Genomic DNA, 27,999 nt, shown 5'->3' with positions numbered 1-27,999 from the left:
CATATAGGGAGCCTAGTGCTGTAATGAGCTGGGCACAGGCAGCCCAGGTCGTGCACAGTTGAGTTACTTTTGTTGCAGTGATTTTGGTGTTCCTGACTAGGACCGCTGCCCATGGGGTGTCCTCCTCCGTGTGGACGGCCTTATATTGCAGTGGATACCCCACCACTCGCTTTGCGTGAACGTATGGCTCCTGCAATATGATTATGTCGGTGTCTTCCTCATCGGCCCTGACCCGGATTTGGTCTGCCACTGTTTTGGCTCGTTGCGCGTTAGTCTGGATTATCTTAATCATTGCTATATTATACTTTTTATTTCTTGTCCCCATAATCGATTCTATTTTGGTATATGCTTTTGGCTTTAAGGTAGACTGGGCACTTCGGGTCCTTGATTGAATGCGCGTGTTCTATTTTCATTGCCTTACAGTTTGCGCAGGTGGCTTCCTTGTCTTTGTGTGGACAGTCTTTAAAGGCGTGTCCCTTCTCTGTGCAGTGTCCACAAGTTGGAACTGTCTGGGTGCAGACATGCGTAGTGTGTCCGAACTTGCAGCATCTAAAGCATTTCGGAACCACCACTCGCTCCCGGAATCGGTAGCTGCCCCACTCAATATATACCCTTGTTCTGTCCTTTAAGACTTGCCATGCTTCCGGTATAAGCTCCACACTCCAGTTGTTGTTTATTCCTCCTCTCGCCTTTATATGAAACTTTGTGGTTATTACTTCGTGTGTTTCTTTGTCTGGTATTTCCTTTTGCAGATTCCTGAGGTAGAGCTCTTCGGCCAGCTGGGCTGCTGTGACTTCTGGATTGACGTCATAGATTATTATTGACGGTCCCTTCCTTTTGGGCGGCTGGGCCGTTAATCCGAGAGCGTCTATTTTGGGGTTTTCTATGATACTTTGTATTTCTTGTCTAGTTTCGGTTTCAATTACTAGTCCTACGTCTCTCATTTTCCGTATTCCTTTTATTCTTGTATTTTTAAGGTCCTCCCTCATATTACTAATTACTTTTGTTTTTAATTCCTCACTAGAGGGGATCTTGCCAGTCTCCTTTGGTCGGAGTATCACCAGGTTTGGTGTTGGCAACAGTGTTTTCCTCTTCTGGTGCGTCTCTGCGGTTGGTTGGGTTTCCGTTGCTATTGGGATCCTCAGCGCTTCCGAGTATGTCGGGACGCGCTGTGGCGTTTGTTTTTCCCCGCATTCTTTATATGCTTGTAGCCGTGGTGTAGGAAGATTCGGTAGAGTGTCCAGCACCTTCTCAAGGATGGAGGTTCTTGTCTTAAGTTCCTCGTTAGTGGTTTTTAGTTTCTCGCTGTCGATAAGGAGGGCAGTGGTAATAGATTCAAGGGTGGCCCAGAGTTCTTGAACATAACTTGCCGCTTGTCTGTTGAATCGACTATTATCTTGATTAAGAAAGGTCACAAGATTCCTATGTAAAGCAGATATTATTTGATGGGTTGGAGAGTCTTCATCTATAGGTTTGTGAGTTGTAGGGTATGCAGAAGGTGTAGTTACTGTGACGGTTAGTTTTCTAGATTGGGGGAGGCCTTCTGTCTCAGTCTGATCCAATGCTCTGCGTGGTCTCTCTGGTTGTTTGGCAGAGGAGGTCTTAGGAGTCCCTGATGGGGTAGGAATATTGGTTGATAGTTTGGCTGCAGATAATGTTCCAGGACTCTCTGCTAGATTAGGGGAGGGCCCTAGAGCTGCCTGGGAGGCAGGAGCACTTATAGCTGTTGGAGAGAGAGTGGTCTGTAATTTCCCAGTGTAGGGAGAGCTTGCCTGTGAAGGTTGCAGAGTAGGAGGGACAGGGGCTAGGCGAACTACTACTGGCGTTGAAGTGTTAAATTGAAACTTAGATGAGATCACAGGGTCAGATTCATCAAGAGGCACTTTGTTGAGAAATTCTAGTATGGTTTGAGGAGACCGGGGTGTTCTGGTTTTTGCTCTCCTCTTACTTTTCTGTTTCTTTTTCTTGGACTTGTTCACTTTGGGAGGCTGGAGGCCAACTTGGTCTGAATCGTCTGCTACAGCATTCTCGTCAGCCGACGATGAGGATGTTTCTCTTGAGCTCATGTCTAAGGGTTGTATGGTTTGGGTCAAAGACCAATAAAGCTATAATAAAGCAATTGTAAGGGGTTGCTCCTGAGTAATTTGATTTCTTCTGAAAGGTCTACCGGAGGTTTAACGGGGTTGAAATTTTTTACGCCTCAAGAGGACTGAAAAAGCCGCCGAACGAAAGCGTCAGGCCCGTGTGATGATCTGAAGCCGCACATCAACGCCTCGAAAATCCCCGAGTTATCCCCAGAACACAAGTGGGGGGAAGAAGTAGCCAGCGGTGAGCGTGGCCCTAGAGAGAGGAACCGACGGCGTAGCCAACTGCTTTTGGTCTATAGTCGGGAATTGGAAGTACTGTATTGATAAAATCAGCCAAGAAATAAATAAAACATTACCTGAGGAAGATGCAGGCGATTTGGCATTATTACCGGACAGATCATCTTTAGAACATCTTTCTCGAAAATCAAAACAGTATAACCGCACAAATTATTAATTTTAATCGGAGCTCATTCGTAGGCTGCCACACACTATACGCGCACGAATTTGCTCCAAATCAAAACTATATACATATCGTATTCTCAGCAATATCCACTAGGCCTAACTGTCAACAATACGTGTTTGACTACAGCAAAGCGTTAGCAGAATGCTAAGCCTAAAGGGATTAGGTCTATGACGAGAGAGTACAGTCCAGATAACCCTCGTAATAACAAAAATTTTTCACTCACTTAATCCAATTGCGAAGTTCTTTTAGCTGGTACATTTTTCCAGTGGAAGAAAACACTTTAAACACATTAAAATAACTCAACATTCAGGAGCTCCAGAACACGTGGCTACACTGAATGACGGCCATTTGCAAGCTGGTCAATTGGTGGTGTGGAATCTACTAAGGAGGCGAGCTCCTGCCTTAGATCCTAGTAACAATGACAATCGTTTTGTATATGGTCAGCAGTTTCAGGCTCGCTGCAGTAACATTATGGTGTCTCTGTTAGGCCCAGTTGGTATAGTTTGGTGTTTATACTGCCATGGCCCGTCATTAGGAAGGAGGCATATAGGCCTGGAGCTAGCCATAATTTTTTCTCCTTGATTAGCTCTTGCACATTTGGGGTGTATTGTCTTGTTGTTCCTCCCTTTTCCGTGGTTGTCCAGGTGTTTACCATTTCTCCCTCATCACATTCCTTATTCTGACTATTTCCGTTTTCTTTTCAGCCTGCAAGGCAACAGTGATGTGATCAATAGTCGTGGGTATTCCTTTGTTTATTCTGTACTTCAGGCATCTGAACTTTACTTCTAGATTTGCTGGCATTTTCCCTAGTAGAGCTTGTAACGCCATTGTTGAAGTTGTTTGGCATACCCTTGACATGCTTAAGGGCGCCAATCTGTGTGCTTGTTCCAGATGTTTGGTTATAATCACCTCGTTTGCTCTATATCCCCATGCACCCGTTCCATAAGTAAGAATAGAAATGAAAACAGTTATATTATTATTATTATTATTATTATTATTATTATTATTATTATTAACAGCTACAAAACAGCAAACAACGTGCCTGAGGGTGCAGCTACAAAGAATTATTACATAGCTTCAAAGCAGAAGCTTGGAGTACATATTTCCCAAAGTAAAGAAAAAAGTAAATGTACAGATAAAATAAAACTAAATAAATAAAAGTAGGACTCATCCGTCCTATTTAAGTGAACAGGCAGAGCACTGGTATTTCTTCACACACATTACACAATCAGAGTCTTAGAACCTAAAAGAAGAGTCTATTTTAAGTCAGGTACCGGATGAGGTTAGCAATTTCAGTTGCCTCTTGAAGTGTCCGGGGGTATCAAATATCTCAATATTTGCTTTGTTCATTGATCTTGCAGTCCTGTTGTAGAAGTTGTAGTATCCATAATTTGTTCTCGCATAGGATGGTTTCAGCAGTGGATGGTTTCTTACCGCTCTTTTCGGAGCGTTGAAATTTATTTGTGAGACGAGATGAGGGCAGTTCAGGGTACCATTTAACAGCTGGTTAAGAAGGAGTAAGTCGGCTTTATCTCTTCTTTTTTCCAGCGTTTCGAGTCCAAAGAATACACACCACTCATGGTAGGATTTCTCATAGTATTCAAGGCCACTTTTAAAGCAAACGTACTGGATTGCTCTCTTTTGAATATTTTCAATTTCTAATTTTTTGTAAGCAACATGTGGGGACCAGACCTGTGAGGCAAATTCATAGATTTTGTAAAGAAAGATGAAAAGTGCCAACTGATTGAACTCTCGGTTAATTCTTTTCAGGAAACCTAGTTTTTTGCTAGCTGCCTTCACAATGTCAGAGACATGGACATCAAAGGAAAATGATTCTTTAATAAAGATACCTAAAATTTTGGCTGTACTAACTTTTTTGATTGCCTTGTTGTTGATACAATAAGAAAAATTAAGTTTGTTTTTCTTGTGTGCATTAGCAAAGATCATCAGCTCACACTTGTTTTCATTGATTGCCATTTTGTTCTCCTTCAGCCACTGAATAACTCGTTGAAGAGCTTCGTTTAGGATGATGCAGTCATTGGTACTGCGAATTGCTTTATAGATTTTTATGTCGTCTGCAAATACGTTGATTTTGATTTGGTAGTCTCCAAGGGTGCTTGGCAGGTCATTGATGTAGATAAGAAATAATAGCGGGCCTAAGCATGAACCCTGTGGGACACCAATTTCAGGACTGAAAGGATATGAGGTTTTACCTTTAAATGTCATGGACATTTCTCTACCTTCCAAGTAGTTTTCAATCCAGTTTAGTGCTTGTCCTCTGAGACCATAGTGATGCAGTTTGTTGATTAGTCTCTGATGGACTACCTTGTCGAAGGCTTTGCTTAAGTCAAGGGAGATGGAGTCGACTTGTTTTCCTTCGTCAAGCGCCTGGGATATGTTCGAAACAAACGAGATATAACCGTAGCGTGTGGGCTTTTCGGCCCCATTCTCTTCTGGATATTTGCTTGAGGGCCATCAGGAAGGTCTTGGTCTTCTCTCTTAAGTATTTCGTGTGTGGGAGGAAGCTGAGTGTTTCATCCACCATGGTGCCTATGTAGCTAGTTGTTTGTGTATATTTGATTCTTTGACCTGTGTACTTGACGAGTGGTGGGCACTCCTATCGAGTTTCCCCTTGATCAGATCAGCCGTTGCGTCGTTTTTTGTGTGGATACATTCAATTTGTGTTTATCCGCCCATATGGCAAGCTTTGGTTTGCATTATTTACTATCTCCCTGCTAGGGTTCCGACCGTGACAATAGATAGTGAGGTCGTCTGCAAAAGTTATTAATGTTGTTGATTGGAAGGGCTTATGTAACCAGGTGTCGAAAACAGGCTTCAACAGAATGGGCCCAAGACTGAGCCTTGTGGGCATCCCCTTGTGATTTTTCTTCTGATTTCCTGAACACCACTCCAAACCATCACCTCACGGTCACAGAAGTAATCAGAAAACAAGGAGAAAAGTGGAGCAGAAATGGCAGCTTCCCTGTAGGTGGTAGACATCAGAATGCCTGGCACATGGACCCATGGTATCCCAGCAGAACATCGCTCAAAACATGAAACTGCTACCACCGGCTTGTTTTCGTCCCATGGTGCATCCAGAAGCCATCACCTCCCCAGGTAAACGACGCACACGTACCCAGCAGTCCACATGGTGCAACAGGAAACGTGATTCATCGGACCAGACGACCGTCTTCCAATCACTCAAGGTCCAATTTCTATGCTCGCGCACCCATTGTAGGCGCCGTGGCCGATGACCAGTGGTTAGCATGGGCACTCGGAGTGGTCTGCGGCTACACGGTCCAATTTTCAGCAGGGTTCGATGTACTGTGTGTTGTGACACATTACTCTACTCCCATCACCAGCATTCCAATTACCGGCTAGTTGCGCCATAGTCGCTCTTCTGTTGCCACGTACCATCCGGATGAGCCTTCGCTCACCTCAAGCATCGATGAGCCGTAGTCATCCGATCCTTCGCCGGCGGTTCTTGCGTTTTCGCTCCTCGGACCACTGTCGGTAGGTACTAACCGCGGCTGACCGTGAGTGTCCCCTATCAGCCGTGCCGTTTCGGATATGCTCTGACCCGTCCTCCCCACACCGGGTGGAAAAGGCCCGGGTTCGAATCCCGTCGAACGCAAGGAACTTTAGTGGGCTTTTTTCACTCCGTGGCTGAGTTAATCGGTTCAGGCATAGATAGCAAGGTTCCCCCTCCCCCCAGAAACTGGGGTTTTTCGTCCAGCAAAACAGACAAATCGACCATAGAACACACGCAATTAACAGTCATAAGCCACACAGCATGGCAGATGAATTTAATTATTCGGGTGACCTAAAAATAATAGTTTGGTTTTTTTTTTAGATGTGCTGTGACCCAGTCATCTGGCCATTACAATTTGGCCTTTGTCAAATTCGCCCTTTGTCTAAGTCTGCTGCCTTCCCCATCTGAAGAACAACAATAACATTGATTAACGGATCTCAGTATCGGTTGTTTTTTATCCCGTGTCTCGACCCGCGGACACGCTGTAGTTCACATGCAGTTGCTTCGATTTGCATAACGACTCGCTGGTCATAATGTTTTGGCTCATCGGTCTAAATAAAATTATTTGTGTCATAAGTGTATTATTGTTTGTTAGTGGTTTTTAATGCATTGTTTTCATTTTACATCAGGATTATATGTGACTTTAAATTTAAGATTAACAATAAGATTAACTCAATGATTTTTTAATCATAAGATTAATCGAGAGCGCTAATTTGTATGAATATGAGACGACGATAGAACGGTTCAAATCAAAAGAATGAAATAAATTATAGTGCATTTTTTCTTTTTTCCTTTTTTTTTTTTTTTTTTTTTTGACGCGGATGCTGAATAATTCTGTTTCCTAAAAATGGCTTTTCTTTATTAATACTAATACAAATTTAGTAAGGTTCCCGGTACAGTTTTATACAAAAAATGTATAATTGCTTCTATAATTCCTCACTAGATGACAGGAGTGTGCTCTTCAGATGACGCGTGCTAACGATGATGGTGCATTGGCTTGAGGAAATCGTGAAACATTGAACTGAGAATAACATAATTGTTGTTTAAAAACTTCTGTTGTATTGGAAAAATGAGAGAGCGAAACAGCAGCAAAAATGGATGGAACACACCGACAAATATTTCACAAAATAATATAAAAGTAAATTGACCTTTAAACGATTAATTAAAATTTTGTTTAATATCAGTTTCAAAAACCGAATTTCTTAATATATCGATAAAAAAAAGATGAATATGTCATTTAAATGTATCTTAAAAAAAAGTTCCATTCATTTGCTATAAAATGAAAACCAAATTTAAATATAATAATTTCTTATTACAAATCCCTATTCTATAAACTTACAAGGGCAATGCATGCAGTGTTACAGTTGCTTGAATTTAACACGACCCATATTATGAACAGTTTACAGAATGGTTATTTCAAAGCGATATTTCAAATTGTGTTGAGAAGTGGGGGAGGAGGAACATTTGTAATTTCCCATAAATTAAAACTTGGTTATGCATATATCTTAATTGCACATTCATGTGCATTTGTTTCATATGCATCTCCTGTATTTGTTGTTTTTTTTTTTTAATCTCATGCACTCCTATATCGTATCTCCGGTTTCAAACATTAGTTCATATGGAAGCATTTAAACAGCATATTTTTACCTGAATAAATTAAAATATCAATAAAAAATTGTTTATAATTTAGCTATAGACAGTTTAACAGAATTAGAACAAACATTCTCAACCAAGCATCGGTGGTTCAGTGGTAGAATGCTCGCCTGCCACGCGGGCGGCCCGGGTTCGATTCCCGGCCGATGCAAGTTTTTTTTTTTTTTTTTTTCTCACACCATCCTTTCTTCATTAACTGAGTTCAATTAGGTGAATAATTAATATAATTGATTATGTCATATCTCCAAACTTAAATCCCAAATTTAATTATCCGTTTGACTGAATTAACCATGACCGCAGATATTATAACTTAACAATTATTAAAAAAAATAATAATGAATAATTATTTTATTACAGAATTTTTAAATATGATTTTTTGAAAAATGTATTTGTTTACGGCGTAAACAAATACATTTTTCGTAACTGTTTGGCGTTATTTTCTTTTATAAACGAAAATATTTGCCCATCAAAATCCTATTTAAATATAATTTGGATTAACAGTTTTTTATTTGTTTATTATTTTTTTTTTTATTCGGGTTATAGCTTCTAGTTAAATTGGATAAGTGGCGCTTTACCTTTATATATATTAGAATGATAATTAAATCAAAAATATATATAATTCCAGCAGCATGGCAAGACAGAAGAGCGAAAATAGTCACAATTAAATGTAACGATCAAACCAACAGGGAGGGAAGAGAAGGGTAACAAGAGTAAAAATATTGTAGCAGAAACTCTCCAAATAATTTAGAAAATCTAAATGCAAAAATAAAATAATATTTTGAATGTCAATTAAATAGAAATTTAACGGCGCCCCCTCTGAAGGGCACCAAGTCCAAAGTGTGAAATATCACCAACAGAGATGTAATCCAACTACAATAAAATAAAACAAAAATAAACTGACCATTATGCTCCATCTCAACAGAGGACCACAAGGCCAATAATGGTCAAGGAATCGCTGCATTTCGATCGCTAGACAAATCGCCGCAAAGGCGAGTCGATCGAAAGATCAGTCCGCCATCCGACCCTCAGATCGAGCGGCCAATGCAGAAGACCTGAATAGCGTCATCTATTCAGGTCTTCTTCGCTGCATCAGGACCACTCCTGATGCAGCGAAAATTAAAAATAGGACAGATACAAGGACTCCAATGCAAAGCCACACCACTGACAAAAAGTAATCTTAACCAGATTATATAGACGAATAATAAACTATAGATGGCAGTACGGGTGCAGCGTTAGCAAATCAGCCCACTACTATCATGTAGCAGTAGTAGTAGTAGTGGTAGTAGTGGCATGTGACGCAAGAAAGCAAGTGTATGAGCTTATGCAGCACCAGCCAAAAAAAAAATTTACAAAACAATTCCCTCTAAATGTTTGTCCAGTTCCTCCTTAAATTTATTTAACCTATCAACTTCCACAACGACAGATTTGTTCCAGCAATTAACCACCCGCTGGCTAAAGGCAAATTTCCGCACATCTATTCTACATCTGTCTTTCCTCAATTTGAATTTATGCCCCCTTGGGTTCGTAATCTGAACAATGGAAGAATCCCATCAGAATTCAGCGTGTTCAACCCATTCAAGGCTTTATACACCTCAATCAGATCACCTCGCAGGTGCCTGATATACATATGTATATCACAGATGCATGTGATATATATATATTTGAATAATGTTTGAAATAGTTGAAAACTGAATCTTTCATAATAAAAAATAAAAAGCTAAAGCAAACATCAGAGGCAGCAAAAAAGCATATTCCTCTACATGATGCTCGAAATATAAAAAATTAGAATGATAATTAAATAAAAAAATATAATGCCAGCAGCATGTAAGACAGAAGAGCGAAAATCGTCAAAATGTATCTGTCTTATTTTTAATTTTCGCTGCATCAGGACCACCGCTATTCAGGTCCTCTGCATTGGCTGCTCGAACTGAGGATCGGATGGTGATGCAGATATTCGTTTCACATACGCACTTCAGTTTCTGTCGCGAATGACAGTGGATATCACTTGGCTATGGAACATCCTTTGGAGCGATGAAGCCCACTTCTGCTTAAATGGACAAGTGAATACGCACAACTGTCGCATTTGGGCAACAGAAAACCCTCGAGTTATCCAAGAAGTCCCGTTGAATTTTCCAAAAGTGACAGTGTGATGTGGATTTACGGCCATATTCATGATTGGGCCATATTTTTTTGAACAGGTAACACCGACTGGACCTCGCGATATTATGAAATGTTGGCAAATTTCGCAATACCAGAGCTACAACAACGTGGGTGCCTTCAGGGTACCATATTCATGCAATATGGTGTGCCACCCCCACATCCACCGTTGTGTCCAAAGATTGCTAAAGAGTGACCACCAACATTTTACAGACGAACGGGTCATCAGCCGTTGTTTCCAGACACCTTGGCCACCACAATCACCGGACCTCAGCCCATGTGACTTCTGGTTGTGGGGTTTTTTGAAGAACCAGGTGTATCGGGAAGGATGTCAAACTCTGGCAGATCTGAAGGACAGCATTAGACGTCATGTGCTGGCTGTTCCAGTTGACATGTTACGTTCTGCAGTAGAAAATACTGTTCTTCGAATGGAAACTGTTGTTGACCAAAATGGAGGACACATTGAACAATTGCAGCGCTGTTCAAGTGATTTGTATTGCCACAGCGCCCTATAGTGACAAATTTTGTAACTAATTTTTTTTCTTCCAATAAATGGCGAGCGCATTCTTTATTGTACCTGTTGCTCTTCAGTACGAGACTTAGAACTCGCTCCAGAGCCCTCTACATATGGATACTTTAATTTTAACAACACTATATATATATATCCTAAATTACTGCTATGGATAAAGGGATGGTTAAGTGGAAGAAAACAGAGAGTAGTTACCGATGGGTACTGCTCTTCGTGGACTAATGTTATTAGTGGGTTCAGTGCTGGCTCGTTGTTTTCAATATTTATTAATGATATTGATTAAGGTATATTATGCTTAATATCTAAGTTTGCAGATGATATAAAGGCTGGCAGGGTGGTTTACGACAGTCATCTGGGCGAACTACTACAAGATCTGGGAAAATTGGGTCGACATGCTGAGAAATGGCAGTTGAAGTTTAACATTGACAAATGCAATGGTAGCATATTGACAAATGTACACGGGTAGCAGTAACGCCAGATTAAATTATCAACTCTGTGGTAGTACACTGAGGTTAGTTGAGAATGAAAAAGACCTGAGGTAATTGTGAAGTCGAATATGAAATTCTCTCAGTAGTGCAGACATGCTGCCAGGAGAGCTCATGGGGTTTGTCAATGAAGTACAGAAACTTTGCTATCAGGGATAAGGAGGTGATTATCCCTTTGTGTAAAGCCATAGTTAGGCCGCATCTTAAGTATTGTATACAGGTCTGGAGGCCTCACTTTAGGAAGGCTGTAGATCTGCTGGAACGGATGAGAGAAGGGCAACTAGATTGGTGAAGGGAACCAAAAAAGGTGCTCTTAATTTACCTAGAAGAGCTTCACTTCTGCAAATTGCTGCGTCTCGAGAGTAGGTACCTGCGTGGTGATCTGATTGAGGTGTTTAAAGCCTTGAATGGATTGATTAAGCTGAATGTTATTTAATGGCATTCTTCCACTTGCTGAGACCACACACACATACACATGAGGGAGCATAAATTCAAGTTGAGGAAGAATGGTTGCAGGATAGATGTGCGGAGGTTTGCCTCCAGCCAGCGTGTGGTTGATTGTTGGAACAGGCTGCCATATGGTGTTGTGGAAGTGGATGGGTTGAATAAATTCAAGGGAAAACTAGACAAATTCTTGGAGGGTACGGATGGATGAACTGTGTAGTTTTTTTGTGTTTTGGCTAAAACATAATTTCTTGTTTTAATAGCAGTTGTAATAAAATTACAACTGCTATTAAAACTGCTACTAAGGGTTATGATTATGAAACTCTTAAAATTGTTTAGTATAATTAAAAGTTTCAGTAAATCAAATTCAGATCTAATTCCAAGAATTTTGAAATTTTTTTATTCACAAGTTTTTCTGATCGAAGTGATCTTTTGTGACGGTGATGTTGAAAAGACATCTTGTAAGTCAGTAAGTGTTTCCGGATTATTGTTATTTACCATATAAAATTAACCTTAAAACAAAATTGTTCGAATCAGATCTAAGTTTGATATGCTAAAACTTTTACTATTTAATTCTACTAAAAAAAAATTAAGAATTCCATAATAATAACCCTTAGTTACTATCTTTGCAGTTACTGAAGAAGTGGTAAGAAAATACCTCGAAACGTGTGACTCCATTATGTATAATAATACCAACATAGGTTTTGAGTGCTTTATTTAGTTATTAAGATAACAGAAAATATTTGAATTCATTGAAATTTATCTAAAAATGTTTATACTTGCCTAAATATATTTTAGATAAAATATTTAGATATTAACGAAACCTGTTTACTTTTAGAGTTCTTCTTATTCATTTAGAGATAAAGGACCTGTTTGCCAACACACTTCACTAAATGGGCACTTTCCTGGAACAGTTATTTTATTTACACAACCTCGTGGACTAAATAAACTAACCCACCAAAGTAACTGCAAACATCGCTCACGTTAGTAGATCTTGGATCCTGAATTAGGAGATGTTCACAAATTGCGAAATGCTATAATGTTTAATTTTTTGTATTCCTCGTAATGCGTAGGAGCAATAGTTTCCATTTCTTCGACAACATTTTTATTTGAGAGAGAGAGAGAGAGAGAGAGAGAGAGAGAGAGAGAGAGAGAGAGCGTGTGTGTGTATAAGCGATATCTGTTTAGACAAATATCGCTATCTCTCTCTCTCTCTCTCTCTCTCTAAATAAATGCATTTATAGGATAAGTTTTTAATAAACATTAAAACCTTGGATCATACATTTTCAGAACTGATTTAACTACTTTAAATAACCAAAAATATAATAATAAAAAAATTCTAATAAACAACCATTTTATGTGGAACAGGAATAATGGTGCCCATCTCTACGTGTTTTTCGATGATTTTTCATACTCGCGGCCCTTGTGGGCAGCACAGTCAGTAGGAACGCCGTCCTCCCTACACCAGGTGGTAAAGACCTGAGTTCGAATATCGTCGATGATATGAGGAATTTTTATGGGCCTTTTTCACAACGTGGCTGAGTTAGTCGGTCTAATGCGAGGGTAGCATGGTTTTTTATCCCGGAAATTTGGGTTTTTCGTCCAGCAAAGCAGAAAAGCGACCTCAGAACACACGCACTTTGCAGACAGTATACATGGAACAACATGGCCTTAGTCGCTGATACTCTTAAAAAACAACAACGTGCTCGAGCACCATGCGCCTTGAAGTGGATCTTTGTAGATTAATGCTATGGGCGCAAATAATAGCATCGAAATTTTGTGGTTACCCAGACGTCACACCCCAATTATCTGAGGTAAAATCATATGGGCTTAATATGTTAGTGTAGAGTATTACAGTATTACTTCCTGAGTTCGAGTCTCGTTGATGACGTGAAGGATGTTGATGGGCCTTTTTCATAACTTGGCTAAGTTAGTCGGTCTCATGGGCAGCATGGTTTTTTTTTCTCGAGGTAACTCGGATTTTTCGTCCAGCAAACAGAAAATCGACCTCAGATCACACGCAATTTACAGACAATACATATGGAATCATATGACCTTAGTCGCTGATGCTCCCAAAACCCCACAAAAAATTAAAAAAAAAACAGAAAAGCATTCAACAACAGTCTTTAGTCAAATACAGTATGTTAGGTTAAGTTAGTTAAATTTCATAACATGTGGGCTGTACTATTGGAATCTGAGAGATTCCTGAAAATATTGAAAAAAGTTCATATAAGCTCATATATGTCCGATTTTAAACTGTTAAGAAGCTATGATTGACTGAATTTTAAAAAAAAAATGACCGTTGTGTTTTTAATAGTAAAAAATAATAAAAATATATACAAAGTTGGCATTATAGTAGAAGCATCCATCTAACATACCTCGTGTAGCCACCGTTTTCCCGTAACATAACCGGTACAAGCCTCCAAATTTACTGCATTTTACTTACAGGATGTCCTTGTAGTGCGTTGCATAATGTGTCCAGTAATACCCGAACGTCCTTTTCCAGTAAGTTTCAAATATGCTCAATTGGATTGAGATCAGGCGGCTATGGGAGGATAGAGAATTCATTGCTATATAACTGAAACCAATTCAGGCTTTGTGGCATGGCACGTTGGCTTATTGATAGACGCTGAAGTTGTCTGTATATACTGTCATCATTAAGCGATGTACTTCGCCGGCGACGATAGAAAGATAGGCGCATAGAGCCGTTGATTAACGGTGATCGGATGACCCAGGGCATACCACGAAAACAGTTCCTAAACCATAACACCACCGCATCCAGCCTGCTGAACACCAACGATGCATCCAGGTGCAGTGGCCTCAAGTTGCTTTCTTCAAATGCCGATACGCCCATCAGGATGATAGAGTTAGAAACGGAATTCATCAGACTAGGCAACAGATTTTCATATGTCGGTTAAGTTTATTCTGATGTGCTCATGCAAGGCGCAGTTTCTTGTGTCTCGCACTGAGCATGAGTACCATGCCAACTGTCGACTTCCATAGCCTATACGAGCAGGGCCAGATTTACACATAAGCTAAACAAGTTATAGCTTAGAGCTTCACATTACAAGAGGCCTCACTCCATCTTAAAAAAATCCTTTTTTTTTTTTTTAATATTGTCACAGGTGAACTGCAAAAGAGAAATGGAGCCTTATACATCTTATAGCTTAGGGTCAGAACAAGTTTAAATCCGCCCTGTATGCCAGCTAATGTCCGGCGCATAAGTATGTACCAGATGGTTATAAAATAAGTTTCCCTATTCAGGAGACCCTAGTGTCAAAAGAGTTAGCGCTGTGAACATCGGTGGATATGTCATTTAGTGTATGGGGAAGCGATTGATAGAAGAAAAAAATTCGTTCAAATTTGATGAGGCACATTTCACTCTTCATGGGGCTGTAAATGCACAAAACTGCCAAATATTCTCGTCCATCTGCTGTGCATGAAAGACCACTACAAAGTCCAGACGTTACAGTATGATGTGGATTCACAGCAGAGTTAATAACCTGACCATTTTTCTTTGAAGGGTCTACACCACATGCCCCCACCCCTTAAGGTGTACGGTAACTGGTGCACGGTACTGCGCTCTTCTAAGAGATCACATTATTCGCGTTCTGCAAGAAAGGTGACCGTAGTATTCATGCAAGGTGATGCCTCTCCCCACGTTGTTCGACAAGTGAAGGAACTGCTCTGTTCAACATTCGGAAATCATTTCTAGAGATTTTCTGCAGTTCTGGCCAGCCCTCAATCCCTGTGATTTCTCATTGGCCAACATCCCCAATAGCATCTCATTGGGGAAACTGTGTCACGCGCAGTCCTCCGTTTTCAGAATGTCAAGTGAAGGAAAGCACATCGAACAATATCTGTAGATTTCTAAATTCTGATATTAAAATCTAATCCTAAGTGTTCCATCTCGTGGCGGAAATTTGAACTTTTTTTTTTTTTTTTCTTCTACATATTGCTTCTCCATACTCTAAATGACATACCCACCGAATTTTACAGCGCTACCTCTAACCGTTTTGACACTAGGGTCTCCCGAATAGGAAAACTTATTTTATAACCACCAGGTATAAGTGATAGCTCAACTAAAATTGTGTTGAATGAAGTTCCCCCCGCCTCGTGTGTGTGTGTGTGGAAGTATTTTGTGTTCCGTTAAAGAAGAAAGAAAGAGAAAAAGAAATTTGAAAATGTGAGTTATATTCCTTTTGAAAGAAACTTCCTTTTTTTTTTCTTTCCTGGTTAGCTCAGACTTCGCCAGGGATCGCCCCGCTGCACTGGACAATAACTAGGGGACTGTGGTGTTCCACTGACCCCCCCCCTAGGCTAAGGGACCACACGAAAAATATACCAACAGAAGTTGGTTGGTTGCTGTAGGTGCATCAGCAAAGTAGGTCATATTGCGCTGTAAATTTCAGGACGAAAAGTTTCAGGGAGAAAAAAACCATGCTACCCTCTGCTGAGATCGACTAACTCGGCCACGTTGTGAAAAAGACCCATAAAAATTCCTCGCGTCATTAATGGATTCGAACTTTTTCCACCCAGTGTGGAGGTCGATGATTATACCAACTGCGATATTCACGATGGCAAAATAACAACACTACCCCACATAAACACATACTAACTCACATGTCTGGCTTTTATAGAGTTTGTATTACGTCACAAAGCTGCGACGTGGAGTTGGGGGAACCCCCAGAGCCGCAGGACATGTAACACTAAACACTAAGGCAATTGGTTTTGCTGTTCCTATATTGTACTGGCTGGGCCACTATGCTGCGTCCCTGCAGTGTTATGAGACGCGATACACGAAGCTCACCATGGCCGTTGGCTGGTTGTTTGACTGCTGTTTAACCACTCACTGCAGCCTCGTGCCAACACAGAACTGGAGCACTTATCCATGTTGGCTATTGTCAAGATAGTGGAGACTGATCGCTACATGTGCCAACTACAGTTTATATCAGCTATTCCGACTCTGAGCCTTCACCAGCGTCATATACGAGTCCATTTGTACACAAGGAAGTGTTGCTAAGCAAAGCCAAGCCAATGTAAATAAGATTAAGAAACGGTGTACCTAGCATGAATAAAGATATTACGGAATTCGTCTGCTTTACCATTAAAATTTGCATATACATTTTTTAAAAGTCAAATGACCATAGCTCTGCAATCGTTCAGAATCGAACACTTGTTTATATATATATATATGAATCGAACGCACGTGATGATAATGTATATACAACGTTAACAATGAGACTGGCCTCAAGTTCCAACTTATCAAACAGCTTACAAAAACGTCAGTGACCTTTTCAAGAAAGATTCCTAAATGTAATAAAAAAAAAGTTTATATACACACTTCGGCCAACGGCACTAAAAACTAATAAACAATGGCATTCGGTCTCCATCGTTCGCTCTTAACAATTAATGGAGTCCCCCAGGGTTCCTCGCTAGGCCCGTTACTTTTTAATCTTTACGTAAATAATCTAACCTATTTTCTACAAGAAATAATAATAATAATAAAAATTATTAAAAAAATTAATAATAATAATAATAAATCTGAATTCTGTTTTTTAGCCTATACTATGATTTTAAGTTTCATAGGATATTCAATAATCTGCTAATTTTTAACCTCTGCAAGAAGCTTTAAAAGTTTTCTATGTCTTGGTCCTATGAAACTTAAAATCTATATATACACTGATCGACAAAATGAACAGAACACGTACAAAAAGTGGTGTAACTCGTCAGCTTGTGATGAAGTGGGACAAAATTTGGATATGATGGTGTACTACAGAATAACGATGAAATGAGGAGACAGCAAGAAACTTCGGACGGGTATAAGGGACATTTATAGTGGCTGTATAAGAATTACCAAAAAGGTCACATTACAGAAGTCGATACAAGGTGCTTGAAATATGGTCACATGACATAGGATCCCCTCCAAAGGCTAAACACGCCTGACAGTGATGAACCATGCTCGATATGAGTCTTCATAAAATTGCATTCAAATCCCATTCTTCCACCAGCGCAGATCTTAGCTTATCAAGGCGTACGACACATGGTTGATCGGATTTAAGTCGGCTGATCGTGATGGCCAAGGCAGCAGTTGGATATCTTCAGTTTCAAGATATTCCTCCACCACTTGAGCTCTATGTGCAGTGGCGCTGTCGTGCATGAAAAGAAAATCTAGGCCAACCGCACCCCAAAAGTAACACATAGGGTTCGAGGATCTGTTTTCGATACCTCTGCGCAGTTATGGTAGCCTATTAAAAACATGAAGAGGGGCGCGGTTGTTGATCGTATCCAGCTTCTCTGACGTTGAAGGGATGGTACTGCATTCCTCGTTGTCTCCAGATGAAATAACGTCTAGAATCTGTTTAAAGGCTAAAATCTCATCAGAGAACAGAACTGTACCCCAATTTCCAGGGTTCCAAGTCCAGTTTCGATAAGCTGTGCGGTGGTTTTGGGTTAAAATAATACAAACCACTGGCTTCCGACTTCCTTGCTTAGAGTCCACTTGAATTGAGCCTTCTTTACACAGTCCGGTTGGAAATGTTTTCACCTGTGGGCGCAGCAACATCAAGAGACAGTTCATGACAGAACGTCTTGGGTTCCGTCTTGCTGTTAGAACCAGATAGCGGTCTGTTCTAGTTGACATAGCCCTCGAGCGACCTTGGCCAGCTCTTCTTGCAATGGTTCCCGTCACCTGAAACTGCATCCCTAACTAAACTATAATATTAGGGTCACCTAGAAAGCTACTTTCAACTACGCATGTGTATTGTGTCCGTAAATTGCGTGTGTTCTCTGGTCCATTTGTCTTCTTTACTGGACAGAAAACCCCTTTTTTCCGGGGGGGGGGTAAACTTGCTATATACGCCTGAAACCGACTAAGTCAGCCACCGAGTGAAAAAAAAGCCTATAAAAGTTCCTCGAGTCGTCGAAGGGATTCGAACCCGGGTCTTTTCCACCCGGTGTGGGGAGGACGGTGACGAAACCAGTGTACTACTCATGAAGACCCTGGGCTCCACATAATAACATTTTGTATGAATACATTTCTAAACGCTAAAACTGGAATGTAACGATTTTGGTTCTCAAAGCAAAACCATCTCTGGTCTTTGCCTTTTCCATAAAATTATCAATAATAAGTTCGCCTGTTCCCATCTTCTTTCCTTTAAAAATTTCCATGTCCTTACCTGCTAGAAAAATCACTTATTTTATTTGTTTTTATTTATTTGTTTTTTTCGAACAGAATTAGATCTTTTCAAGGGGAAATATTCAAAAGCTAAATAAACCATATTTAATTTCGCAAAGGTTTACACCTTTTATAATGTTTTTGACTTGTTTTTAATTTTTTATCGCTTTTATTACTTGTACTTTATTTATATCAATGTTATTTGTGCATTACTTTCATTAATGGTTTTTACAGTATGTTGATATATTTAGTTATACAGTTTGTATGTTATAAACATGTTGATAGGATCGCCATCCTCCCCACACTGGGTGGAAAAGACCTGAGTTCGACTCATGGGTCTTTTTCACAACGTGGTTAGCCGGTCTCAGGAGAGGGCAGCATGGTTTTTTCTTCAGGGAAACTCGGGTTTTTCATCCAGAAAATAGAAAATCGTCCACAAGACGAACGCAATTTACAGACAATATACAGGGAGAAACATGGCCTTAGTCGCTGATGCTCCTAACTCCTACAACAACAACAACAACAACAACAACAACCCCCTGATTTATTTTCTTCTTCAATTCTTGATAGACACACTTTTTTCTTTCTTTTTTTAAGCTGTAATATTGGCAAGGCAATTTATAGTGTGGGAAAGTATTTGCTGATATTCAGAATTCTGTTTGAGTGAAAGTCGTGAAATTTTGTTCTCCCCGACTTACAATATACATTCAGGATCTTGAATAGGTGTTCTTATTACCTTCATATTCTACTTCGGTTTTCTTTAAAGTCTTTTGAAATACGGTATACTTTAAGCGAGCTTCCCGATACTGTAATGTGCTATTTATACTTGCTGCCGAGTGCAGTGTACCATGTCGAGTCGGCCATTGTGTTGCAAAAATGTCTACAAAACTTTAGCGTGTAGTGCTATCCATCAATGACAAGATGATATCATTGAAAAATTGAGAATGGAATTTGGGATATTAAAAAGAAAAAAGACTTTGAAGAAATCGATTATTCAAATTGGTCCACTTCCAATTAGTTCCCATAACTAACGTCAAAAATGGACACCATGGTGAATAATGTCTACTTGAATGAAACCGATATGATGAATGAAATCATAATAAATGAGTTGTCAGTGGATGTTATTAAAATTTCAATAACATACGTATTAAAGCAAAGGATTTTATCTCATTATTCTTTGGGATACAATAGAAATTACGTTCAACAGATTTTCATAACTCAACTCTTTTAAAATGCTACATAAAAGTAATTAAAAAAAACTTGCTGATAAAGCTACTTTTGCTTGGAACTTTGAAATTTTTGTGCAATGACAATTTTTTGGTGAAATAAAAATCGACTTTGTTTTGCGAATATGTCTTGACACCTCTTGGCGACACGCTGGCGTGCTCCAAAACCAGGGATCATAGTCATAGTCGGTGTTGACCCAGTGTACCCCAGCACGAAACGTTAACGGCGCTGGCCTATTGTGTGTTTGTTGTAAGGACTTTGTTTCTACGTGAAAGGAAGCCAGATAACCTTTGGAGATAATATCTCCTATTACAGTCCGAATGGCATCGCTTAATTACGTACAACGAAATTCGAAAATTCAACCCGCTGTCCCATTACTAGCTTAATGATATCTAAATTAATGAAATTTGGGATCGTCATAAGACATCTCTAATTTGTTGATGGCAGCCGATTCTATGGGCAAATGGTAATAGCTCCAGCAGCGAAGATTCATTCACACAGAGTAGACAGTGGTGAGTGTCGTCTGCCTGCTTGCCGCAAATATTCAAGACTCATTTGTCAACAACTATTTGAGCACGTCACAGAGTCAGACTTGCTGCTCGCTAATCACAGCGTTACATTTCACGGCACTTTGTCTCGTGCTAGTCAGATTGCCGTCAGTGTCAGAGATTACAATCTGCGAGATTCCCGCACTGAACAACCAGTTGATTGCCACCTCAGGCGTACACTGTTAAAGTCTGGGGTGGGGGGAGGGGTTGAAGCAAACTAAAGCGTGCGCGACCCTCGTTACTACAGCATTCATTTACCTTTGACGAACTACGTCCATTCCAATTCTCGCGTCGCTTTTGAAGAACTCGGACGTCTCTCGTGATGGAGAGACGATTAAGGGAGCTGGAGACTTGTCACTGATCCATTGTGGTATTGGTTTTGTAAATGTTCCCCGCACAGGCGCCTGCATTCTTGCCTTAGAGACACGGTCTTCTTGTTCCCTAAGGCGGCGTTGTTCTCAAAGGGCGTCCCACAAAGGATGAAGTGGCCTTTTTTTTCTTTCTTTTAAAGAAGGAGGTATTCTGATTTGCCGAAGTTCGGACTTCTTCAGTTACTTGTTTCCAGTGGTTATCCCTCTGGGACCTTGATTATGGCTTCTTCAGGTCGCGATGTATAAAAAGCACGTCTCTTTGGTCTGGCACATTTAAGTCCCTTACTTACCTCGTTCAATAAGTGAAGATCAAAATTCGGTTTGGGACAGTGAAAGAACTGTCCGTTGATTTCAAATATTGTGGTGAGTATTTTATTGTGAATTGTAAATATTTGTAGTTTATTGATGTCTGTCTATTGCTTATTGCACTTGTATATTCACCAAACCATGGATAGATTTTAAAGTTTTTACAGAGCTTTTCGGCTTTTCACTCTTCATTGCTAGAAGGAATAAATTTTGGACTTATGGCTTAATTTACGTCAAAGCGCATTTTTATAATGCGGTTTAAAAACAATCACCGATATTTAAGAAAGTAACTGGACAAAAAATAATTTATTCTGAAGCAGGGATGACAAATATTGCAAACATCAACTAAAGTTTAACCAAACTTTTTTGTTGTTGTTGTTTCTCTTTCATTTAAAAGTTTTAAAATTTTATGATTTATAGGTAGTCACCATATTATTTTCTGAATGCCATATTCTATTTTTTTTTTTTTTTTCAATTTCTACAGCGCAAGCATCAGTAAGCCTGTTTTAATCTTGCTGACTCTGATCTTTGTTTAAAGTTCATTAATAAAATAATGTCTTGTGACATTTTTTTATTAATGAATTGTGCCTAAATGTTGCTTGCGAAACTCACTTAGGAATCGTTGTTATAATTATAATTGGAAGCAACGGTTATATCCGAAAGTACTTCGATAAACTTCAACTGTATTTTATAAGAAAATTTTAAAAAATAAGAAAAACAACAAAAAAAAAGTTGTCAGTAACTGTGCTTTGTACATTAAAAAAAAGTACTTGCTGATCCGTATTTTCCATTTGGCGTTATAGGCCCTGAGTCTAGGGCCTACCAAGTTTTTAGGGCCTACGAAAAGACAAGGGATCCTAAAAATTAAAATTCCAACGAGAAATTTTTTCTTATACTTTTTTCCTGTTAGTAATATTAACGTTATCAAAGTTCGTATTGTGAATAAGTTAGTGCTGGGATAAGTGTTGCGCGGTCTCCCTGTCGAAGTGTTCGCAGTCATGATTTGCCAAAGCTTTCTGTCTTGGACAAGTTGCTTCAGATCAAAGCTTTTCTTCTTGTTGGACCATTCCTTTAAGTCATCTAGACATTCTCTTCTTGGTCGCCCTTTTTGTTTTTGTCTCTGTCTCTTTCTTCCATCCATCTAGCGATGTAACTAGTCTGTTTTCAGAGGAACTTCTCATAATATGTTCAGCATACATCCGCTTCCTCTTCATCGCTTCTTTCAATAAGCTGTAGTCACTTCTCATTCTTCTCCAAACTTTTTCATTCCTAATCTTACCAGTCCATTCACTTTTTAGCATTTCTTCAAGTACACCACATATCAACAGAGATCTTAACTTTTCTCTCTTTTGTCAGAGTCTAAGTTTCGCACCCATATAGGAAGACTGACCACGCATAGCATCTCAACGTTTTTAATTTTATTTCTCTATTCACATTCCTTCTGATCGGTTCATTGCGTTTCCAGAAAGTCGCCTTTGCCATTCCAATTTTTGGAATGTAATGTGTACTGAATTGTAAATTTTATACTTTCTGGGAAAAAGAAACAATAAACAGATATCTGTTCTATTCTGTTCAATGTACGAAAAAAAAAAAAAAAAAAAAAAGAGAAAGAAAATGATAACAGTTTCTCAATGGCTTTTTCGCTGATATGTGTATCGTCTTCACTTCACGCAGAAAATGTGCGATGTGTGGGTTATAAAGTTACGGCTTTTTAAACGTTTCCTTTAATCTGAGTTCTTTGCTAGTTTAATGAGACTCTTTGTTTCATTGCCAACCTAAAAGAATGGTCCATTACCCACAGACATCTTCCAAGATAAATTTCGATTCAAATAAGTGTAGAGAATTTTTCTGAGAAATGGTTCCACCCGTGTAGTCTTTATGAGATATTTTTAAATATGAAATTATGATATATTTTCCTTTTTAATAAAAATGGACATTGTGTTATTTTTGAGTTCATTTAAAAATTCATATTAAACTATAAAGTTTGACAGGTATCTCCCAGAAAGAGTTTGGCAGGATTTTGAAAGTGAAAAATAGAAATGGAGATGTCTATTGATTTTTTAAAGGTTGAAAAGCGCTGCCTTAGGACCTTCATTTATCTTTTTCATGAGGCAATATAGAAAGGAGTCTCACATTCTCCCAACACACTCAAGCTCGGTCCATTAGAGACATGACCTTCAGTGGCGAAACAAATGTATTTCACTTTATTCGTTATGATTTCAATTTCTTCAAAAGTTTTCTTAGCACACTAAAGTACAGATCTCAGGGCGCCTAATCTTACATTTACGTGTCATGGCAAGCCAGTTAAAGCACTGATATAAGGAATTATTCAAGTTTAGAATTTGGGCATCTAATTTGTAATACTGCGAATAAACATGGAAAAATATGACTTAGACGGTGTATATTGCCCAAGAAAGTCGTCACAGGGTCATCCCAGCTTCGTATGAACAAGGTTTTGTGGGACTCCAGCAAAATTAATCAAAGGAGGGTGGGGATCACCCACAAAACTTATCGAGAACCAACTTGTACAAAGTGCATATATTGTTACCTTTAAAGTGGAACCTACTGTTTTTTATATTTCATTATAATGATGTTTTAAAGTTGGTTTATTTTCTGTGATATTTGTGAAACTAGTCCATCCCCTCTAGATACGGGACTCTCGCAATGTGAGGCGTTCCGCTATGCCATTCACTCTGACACATCTTCAGTTGTTGTGACAATGCAGTATATAATACAACCATCTTTAAAATGTCCATGCTAATTAAAGTACTTCTGTTATGTTTGCTATGGCCTAGTTCAGTGGTCCCCAGTCTTGTTGCGCTATTGAATACCTTATCGCGAATCAGAAATGTGTGACGAAGACTGCCCCTTGAAACGGAAATGTGAATAAATTGAAATAAATAACATAGTCTTTTAATGTTATTAAAAAAAAAAAAAAAGGTCAATGATCTTTTCTGTTATTTCCGACTTGAAAAAAGAACTCCAGAGTGAGGTTTTTTTTTTTCAAGTCTCTAGTGTGATTTTTCTTTGCATAAAACAAGAGAAATACAAAATATCAATTTGTTAATTTGTTCACTTCTCACTGAGTTTAAAATACTCCTATATTGCGCTTCTTTCAATCAGAAAACTGTATTTGAACAAGATTTAAAGAGACTTGTATATCCGTTATACCAATTTTAAAGTTATCAACCGTTTTCATTATACTCCAGGTGGTCTGGTTGGCTAATTATCATCCACATACGCAAGTGGTCCTAAATTAAATTTTAAAAAAATCCATGAACTCGAACATAGAATTTCGAGTTCATGGATTTTTTGAAAATCCATGAAGGTGGAAAAGTGAATGGGTGGTCAAAAGGACAATTATCTCTTTTCACTTGGAAAATATACGGTAAATTGCATTTATTTTATGTTATTTATTATTATTTTTTGTACAAAAACGCATAATAATCTTTAATGTTTGTTTAGGTACTAGAACAGTGGTTACTGTTAATTTTGTAATTTTGGACTCGCCCACAGACTTAGTGGTTAATTTGAGATGTACTATAAAAACATATTGGAAGTTATCTTTCTGCTATGATTTTGTTCATGATTCAGGCATCATCATTTCGCTTTCATTTCAATAAGAGTTTTATCTTAAAATGCACGTTAGGCGATAGAATCAACAGAATTTTAACCGGTACCACACCTTTTCTAGGAACAGTCCACAATAAATGACTCAGCAATTATTATTATTTTATAATAATAATTGCTGAGGCTTATGCTGTACCAGCCAAAACAAAATTTCTGAGTCACCCTGAAAGAGAGAGAGAGAGAGAGAGAGAGAGAGGGTGAGAGAAGTAGAAGGGAATCACCAAGAAAGTGAAGAATGATGATATCCAGCTCAGAACCCTAGGTGTGCCAAGCCATTTGGCTATTCTGGGTCAAAAAATTTAACTTTCTGCACAAGATTCTGAATCATTACTAAAATAAGCCAGTTTTAGTAAATTAAATGTAAATTAATACGTAAATAAATAAAACTTTAACTAATTTACGAATTAGTTAAATATTAAATAAAGCAGTTACACTAGAGATAATTTAGACTATAACGTCATAAAATAAATTTTAATTGGCTTTATACAGATTATAATTATTATTAAAGCAATGCAGTAAAATACAGATGTACATATATCTGTTTAAAACAGTAAAAGTATTATCATATTCCTCAAAGAATTCTTAATCGCTGTTTTAAATAAAAGAATTAATCTGGTCATGGAACGAAAACTTAAGAGTTAAGTTTCCTTAAGTTGGGGCTATAACTCTCTTCCCTCAAAAAAACCCCCTTCTCTTTAATAAGGCTCTGTATCACTGTGCCTGTGGTCTCCATCCTTGATTCAGTAAGCATCTTCCAAAGTTTCGTAAAAATTTTTAAATTAGAACTTTTCAAAATTTCATATCAAAAACTAATATCGTGTAGGCCAGTTTATAGTAATGATTTAGATTCTTATTCTTAATCTTAATCTCAAAAGCTGTATATTGCCTAAAAATCTTGTCTTCATAAAAATAAAGCAATAAATTAAATTTTTGTTTACAATCCGGCCACGTAGGGTCAAAGGAGTTTGCAAGATAAAGAGTAAAAGAATATCATCATATGGTCATGCCTTGAAACTTTTATTTAATTTTTTTTATTTTATTTTCTTAACTTTCTAGTTTCTTGACGCCTATAATTTAATGAATTTTTATCATAAATCTGCTGTCTTAATTATTCATGAATTTTCATGCTCGTATCTGTATAGTCAAAATATTTTGTTTTATTTCAGAAACAGCAAAACATGGTCCAGATAACTTCATTACGATTCCTGTTGGCAGCAGTCGTTTCTGCGATGTGTGTTGGAGCTGCTCGAAAAAATTCTCTAAACAATGACATGCTTAAAAAACACAAGCGACCACTGAAACCCCAGAGTTACTCTCCAACCAGTTCACCCCAGCTACAGCTTTTGGATTCGATGGACAACTATCCACGGCGACCCCGCATCAAGAACCTGGATCAGACTTACTTGAGACAGCTAGTTGGAGACGAATTCGACAGTGACTGGATGTCCATAGACAAACCAAAGGAACTCGTTGCAGCAACTGCATTGGAATATTCCGATCAAGGATGGGCAATGGAAAGGGTTAAAAGGCAACTCGAAAACTTAAACCTAACCGAAGAACTGAGACTAGTGGGCGATACCAGTGTGTCTGACAACCCTGGAGTGATCCAAACAATCAAAGAATGGCTTCTCCGTCGCCCTTTCTGTCCAATTCGATTCGTGTGGGTGGACATTGGTCCTTTATTTTGGCCTCGTTGGATCAAAAGAGGCGAATGCCTTGAGAAACATGGAACATGTTCTTGGCCTCCAGGAATGCACTGCGTTCCCGCCACCAGTACTACTCTTCAATTGCTACGTTGGCACTGCCGTACTCGACGCCGCCAGGGAAAGCGAAGGTCAGAACGTGGATCACGGAATGGTAGATTGATTCAAGGTTCGTCGAAGCGTGGACAAGAGTCCAACGACAGAGGCAGATCGAAGATGAAATGTGAGTGGATTCGGGTTCCATATCCTGTTACCACGGAATGCTTTTGTACCTGCTGAGGTCGAAAGCGAATTCTGGTTCTTCGGTGTAAGTAGTGTAGAATAACCATCTCGAGCTGCCATAAATTGGCTCTAAGTGGAAGAAGTCAATAAATTCTCAAAATATGAGAAATTCATGATTACTCTGCTGACTTTCACCAGACTGTGCATAGTTCGTGTGAATTTTGTTAGTTGATTATTTTACTATGTTTGAATGAACATGATTGCTATAGCTTCTTCATTTGTGATATTGTCGCACAACGAACATTTACCGGTTTTTCGAATTGCACTCCTGTCTTGGTAGTGCGAAAGTATGTAGCAATAAATGTGTAAACAGAGACATTTATCACTCTCTTCTGTATATAACTTTGTAAAAATATTGAATTACGTAGTACATAATGCATTTATGCACATCATGTATGCTAGAAGATTTTATAATAAATATATTTTTTATTAAACCGTTTATTGAAATTTCATGGAAAAATTCAATTATATTATCTTACTTTCAAGCTGTTTTTATGAGGCAGCAGAAAAGATTTCGAATTGAACGTAACTCTTTCTTATTTTTTCTATAGTATCGCCCTCAATATTTTATTCATGACAAACGAAGAGTAAATAAATCTTAGATGTTGACTGCTAATATAATAAATATATATATATATATTTCATTTCACCCTGTAATTCATCATTGCTCAGAGTATTATACAAAATAGACATTATACAAAATAGACATGAAACTTAACATATCTTAAGATTATTTATTCATTTTAATTTTTATAAAACAGTTCTAATCATTTTATTAAATTTCTTAAGCAAACCATTCATATAGTATCACTTTGAAATGAAGTGTATTGTGATTTTTAAGGGTGATACTGATTCTAAAAATAAGTTGTAGTCAATAGCATATATTTAAATGGTAGATTAGAAAATAGATCAGGAAATTAATACTAGGTTAAATCAGAAAGTAATATCTGTTTGCAATGCTTTATTTTTAAAAGTTAGCAAGATGCAGGAAAGAAATTATGCCCTCGTTGGTAGCACAGTTGGTATAATCATCGTTATCCCCGCACCGGATGGAAAAGACCTGAATTCCAATCCCGTCAACGACGCGAGGAATTTTTATGGGCATTTTTCACAACATGGTAACTTAGTCGGTCTCAGGCGAGGGTAGCATGGTTCTCCTGTAATGTGTACGTCATTTCTAATGCATCAGTGTATAGTTGAATACGAACTAAGTCACGTTATATTTTTGTATCACATGTGGTACTTTTTTAAATCACAGCATTGGATCCCTTGCTTTCCAGTTGGTTCTCATATGAACAAAAAATACATTAAATTACAAGCGCTCGTCAAACCGCGCCACAACGGAAATCATGGACATTGCTCTAAGACAGTGATTCCCAAACTACTGAGATCTACGGACCCCTTC

At 38.6% G+C, this 27,999-nt stretch overlaps 1 protein-coding gene and 1 non-coding gene across 2 annotated transcripts; both read left to right on the top strand.

The window, feature by feature from the left end:
* Nucleotides 1-7,815: 7,815 nt before the first annotated feature.
* Nucleotides 7,816-7,886, top strand: TRNAG-GCC (transfer RNA glycine (anticodon GCC)). Its single transcript has one exon. It is a non-coding gene; the product is annotated as a tRNA-Gly (tRNA).
* A 17,901-nt stretch (nt 7,887-25,787) lies between these two features.
* Nucleotides 25,788-26,591, top strand: LOC150086377 (noggin-1-like). Its single transcript, XM_090371292.1, has one exon. It carries the CDS (start codon nt 25,788-25,790, stop codon nt 26,589-26,591), a length of 804 nt encoding a protein of 267 aa, XP_090227418.1.
* Nucleotides 26,592-27,999: the final 1,408 nt, after the last annotated feature.

The sequence above is a fragment of the Mastigoproctus giganteus genome, chromosome 4 (genome assembly GCF_048544385.1).
Source record: "Mastigoproctus giganteus isolate SK-2022 chromosome 4, ASM4854438v1, whole genome shotgun sequence".
In the NCBI taxonomy this organism is placed as follows: Eukaryota; Metazoa; Arthropoda; class Arachnida; order Uropygi; family Thelyphonidae; genus Mastigoproctus; species Mastigoproctus giganteus.
This window is presented reverse-complemented; position numbering and strand designations above follow the sequence as displayed.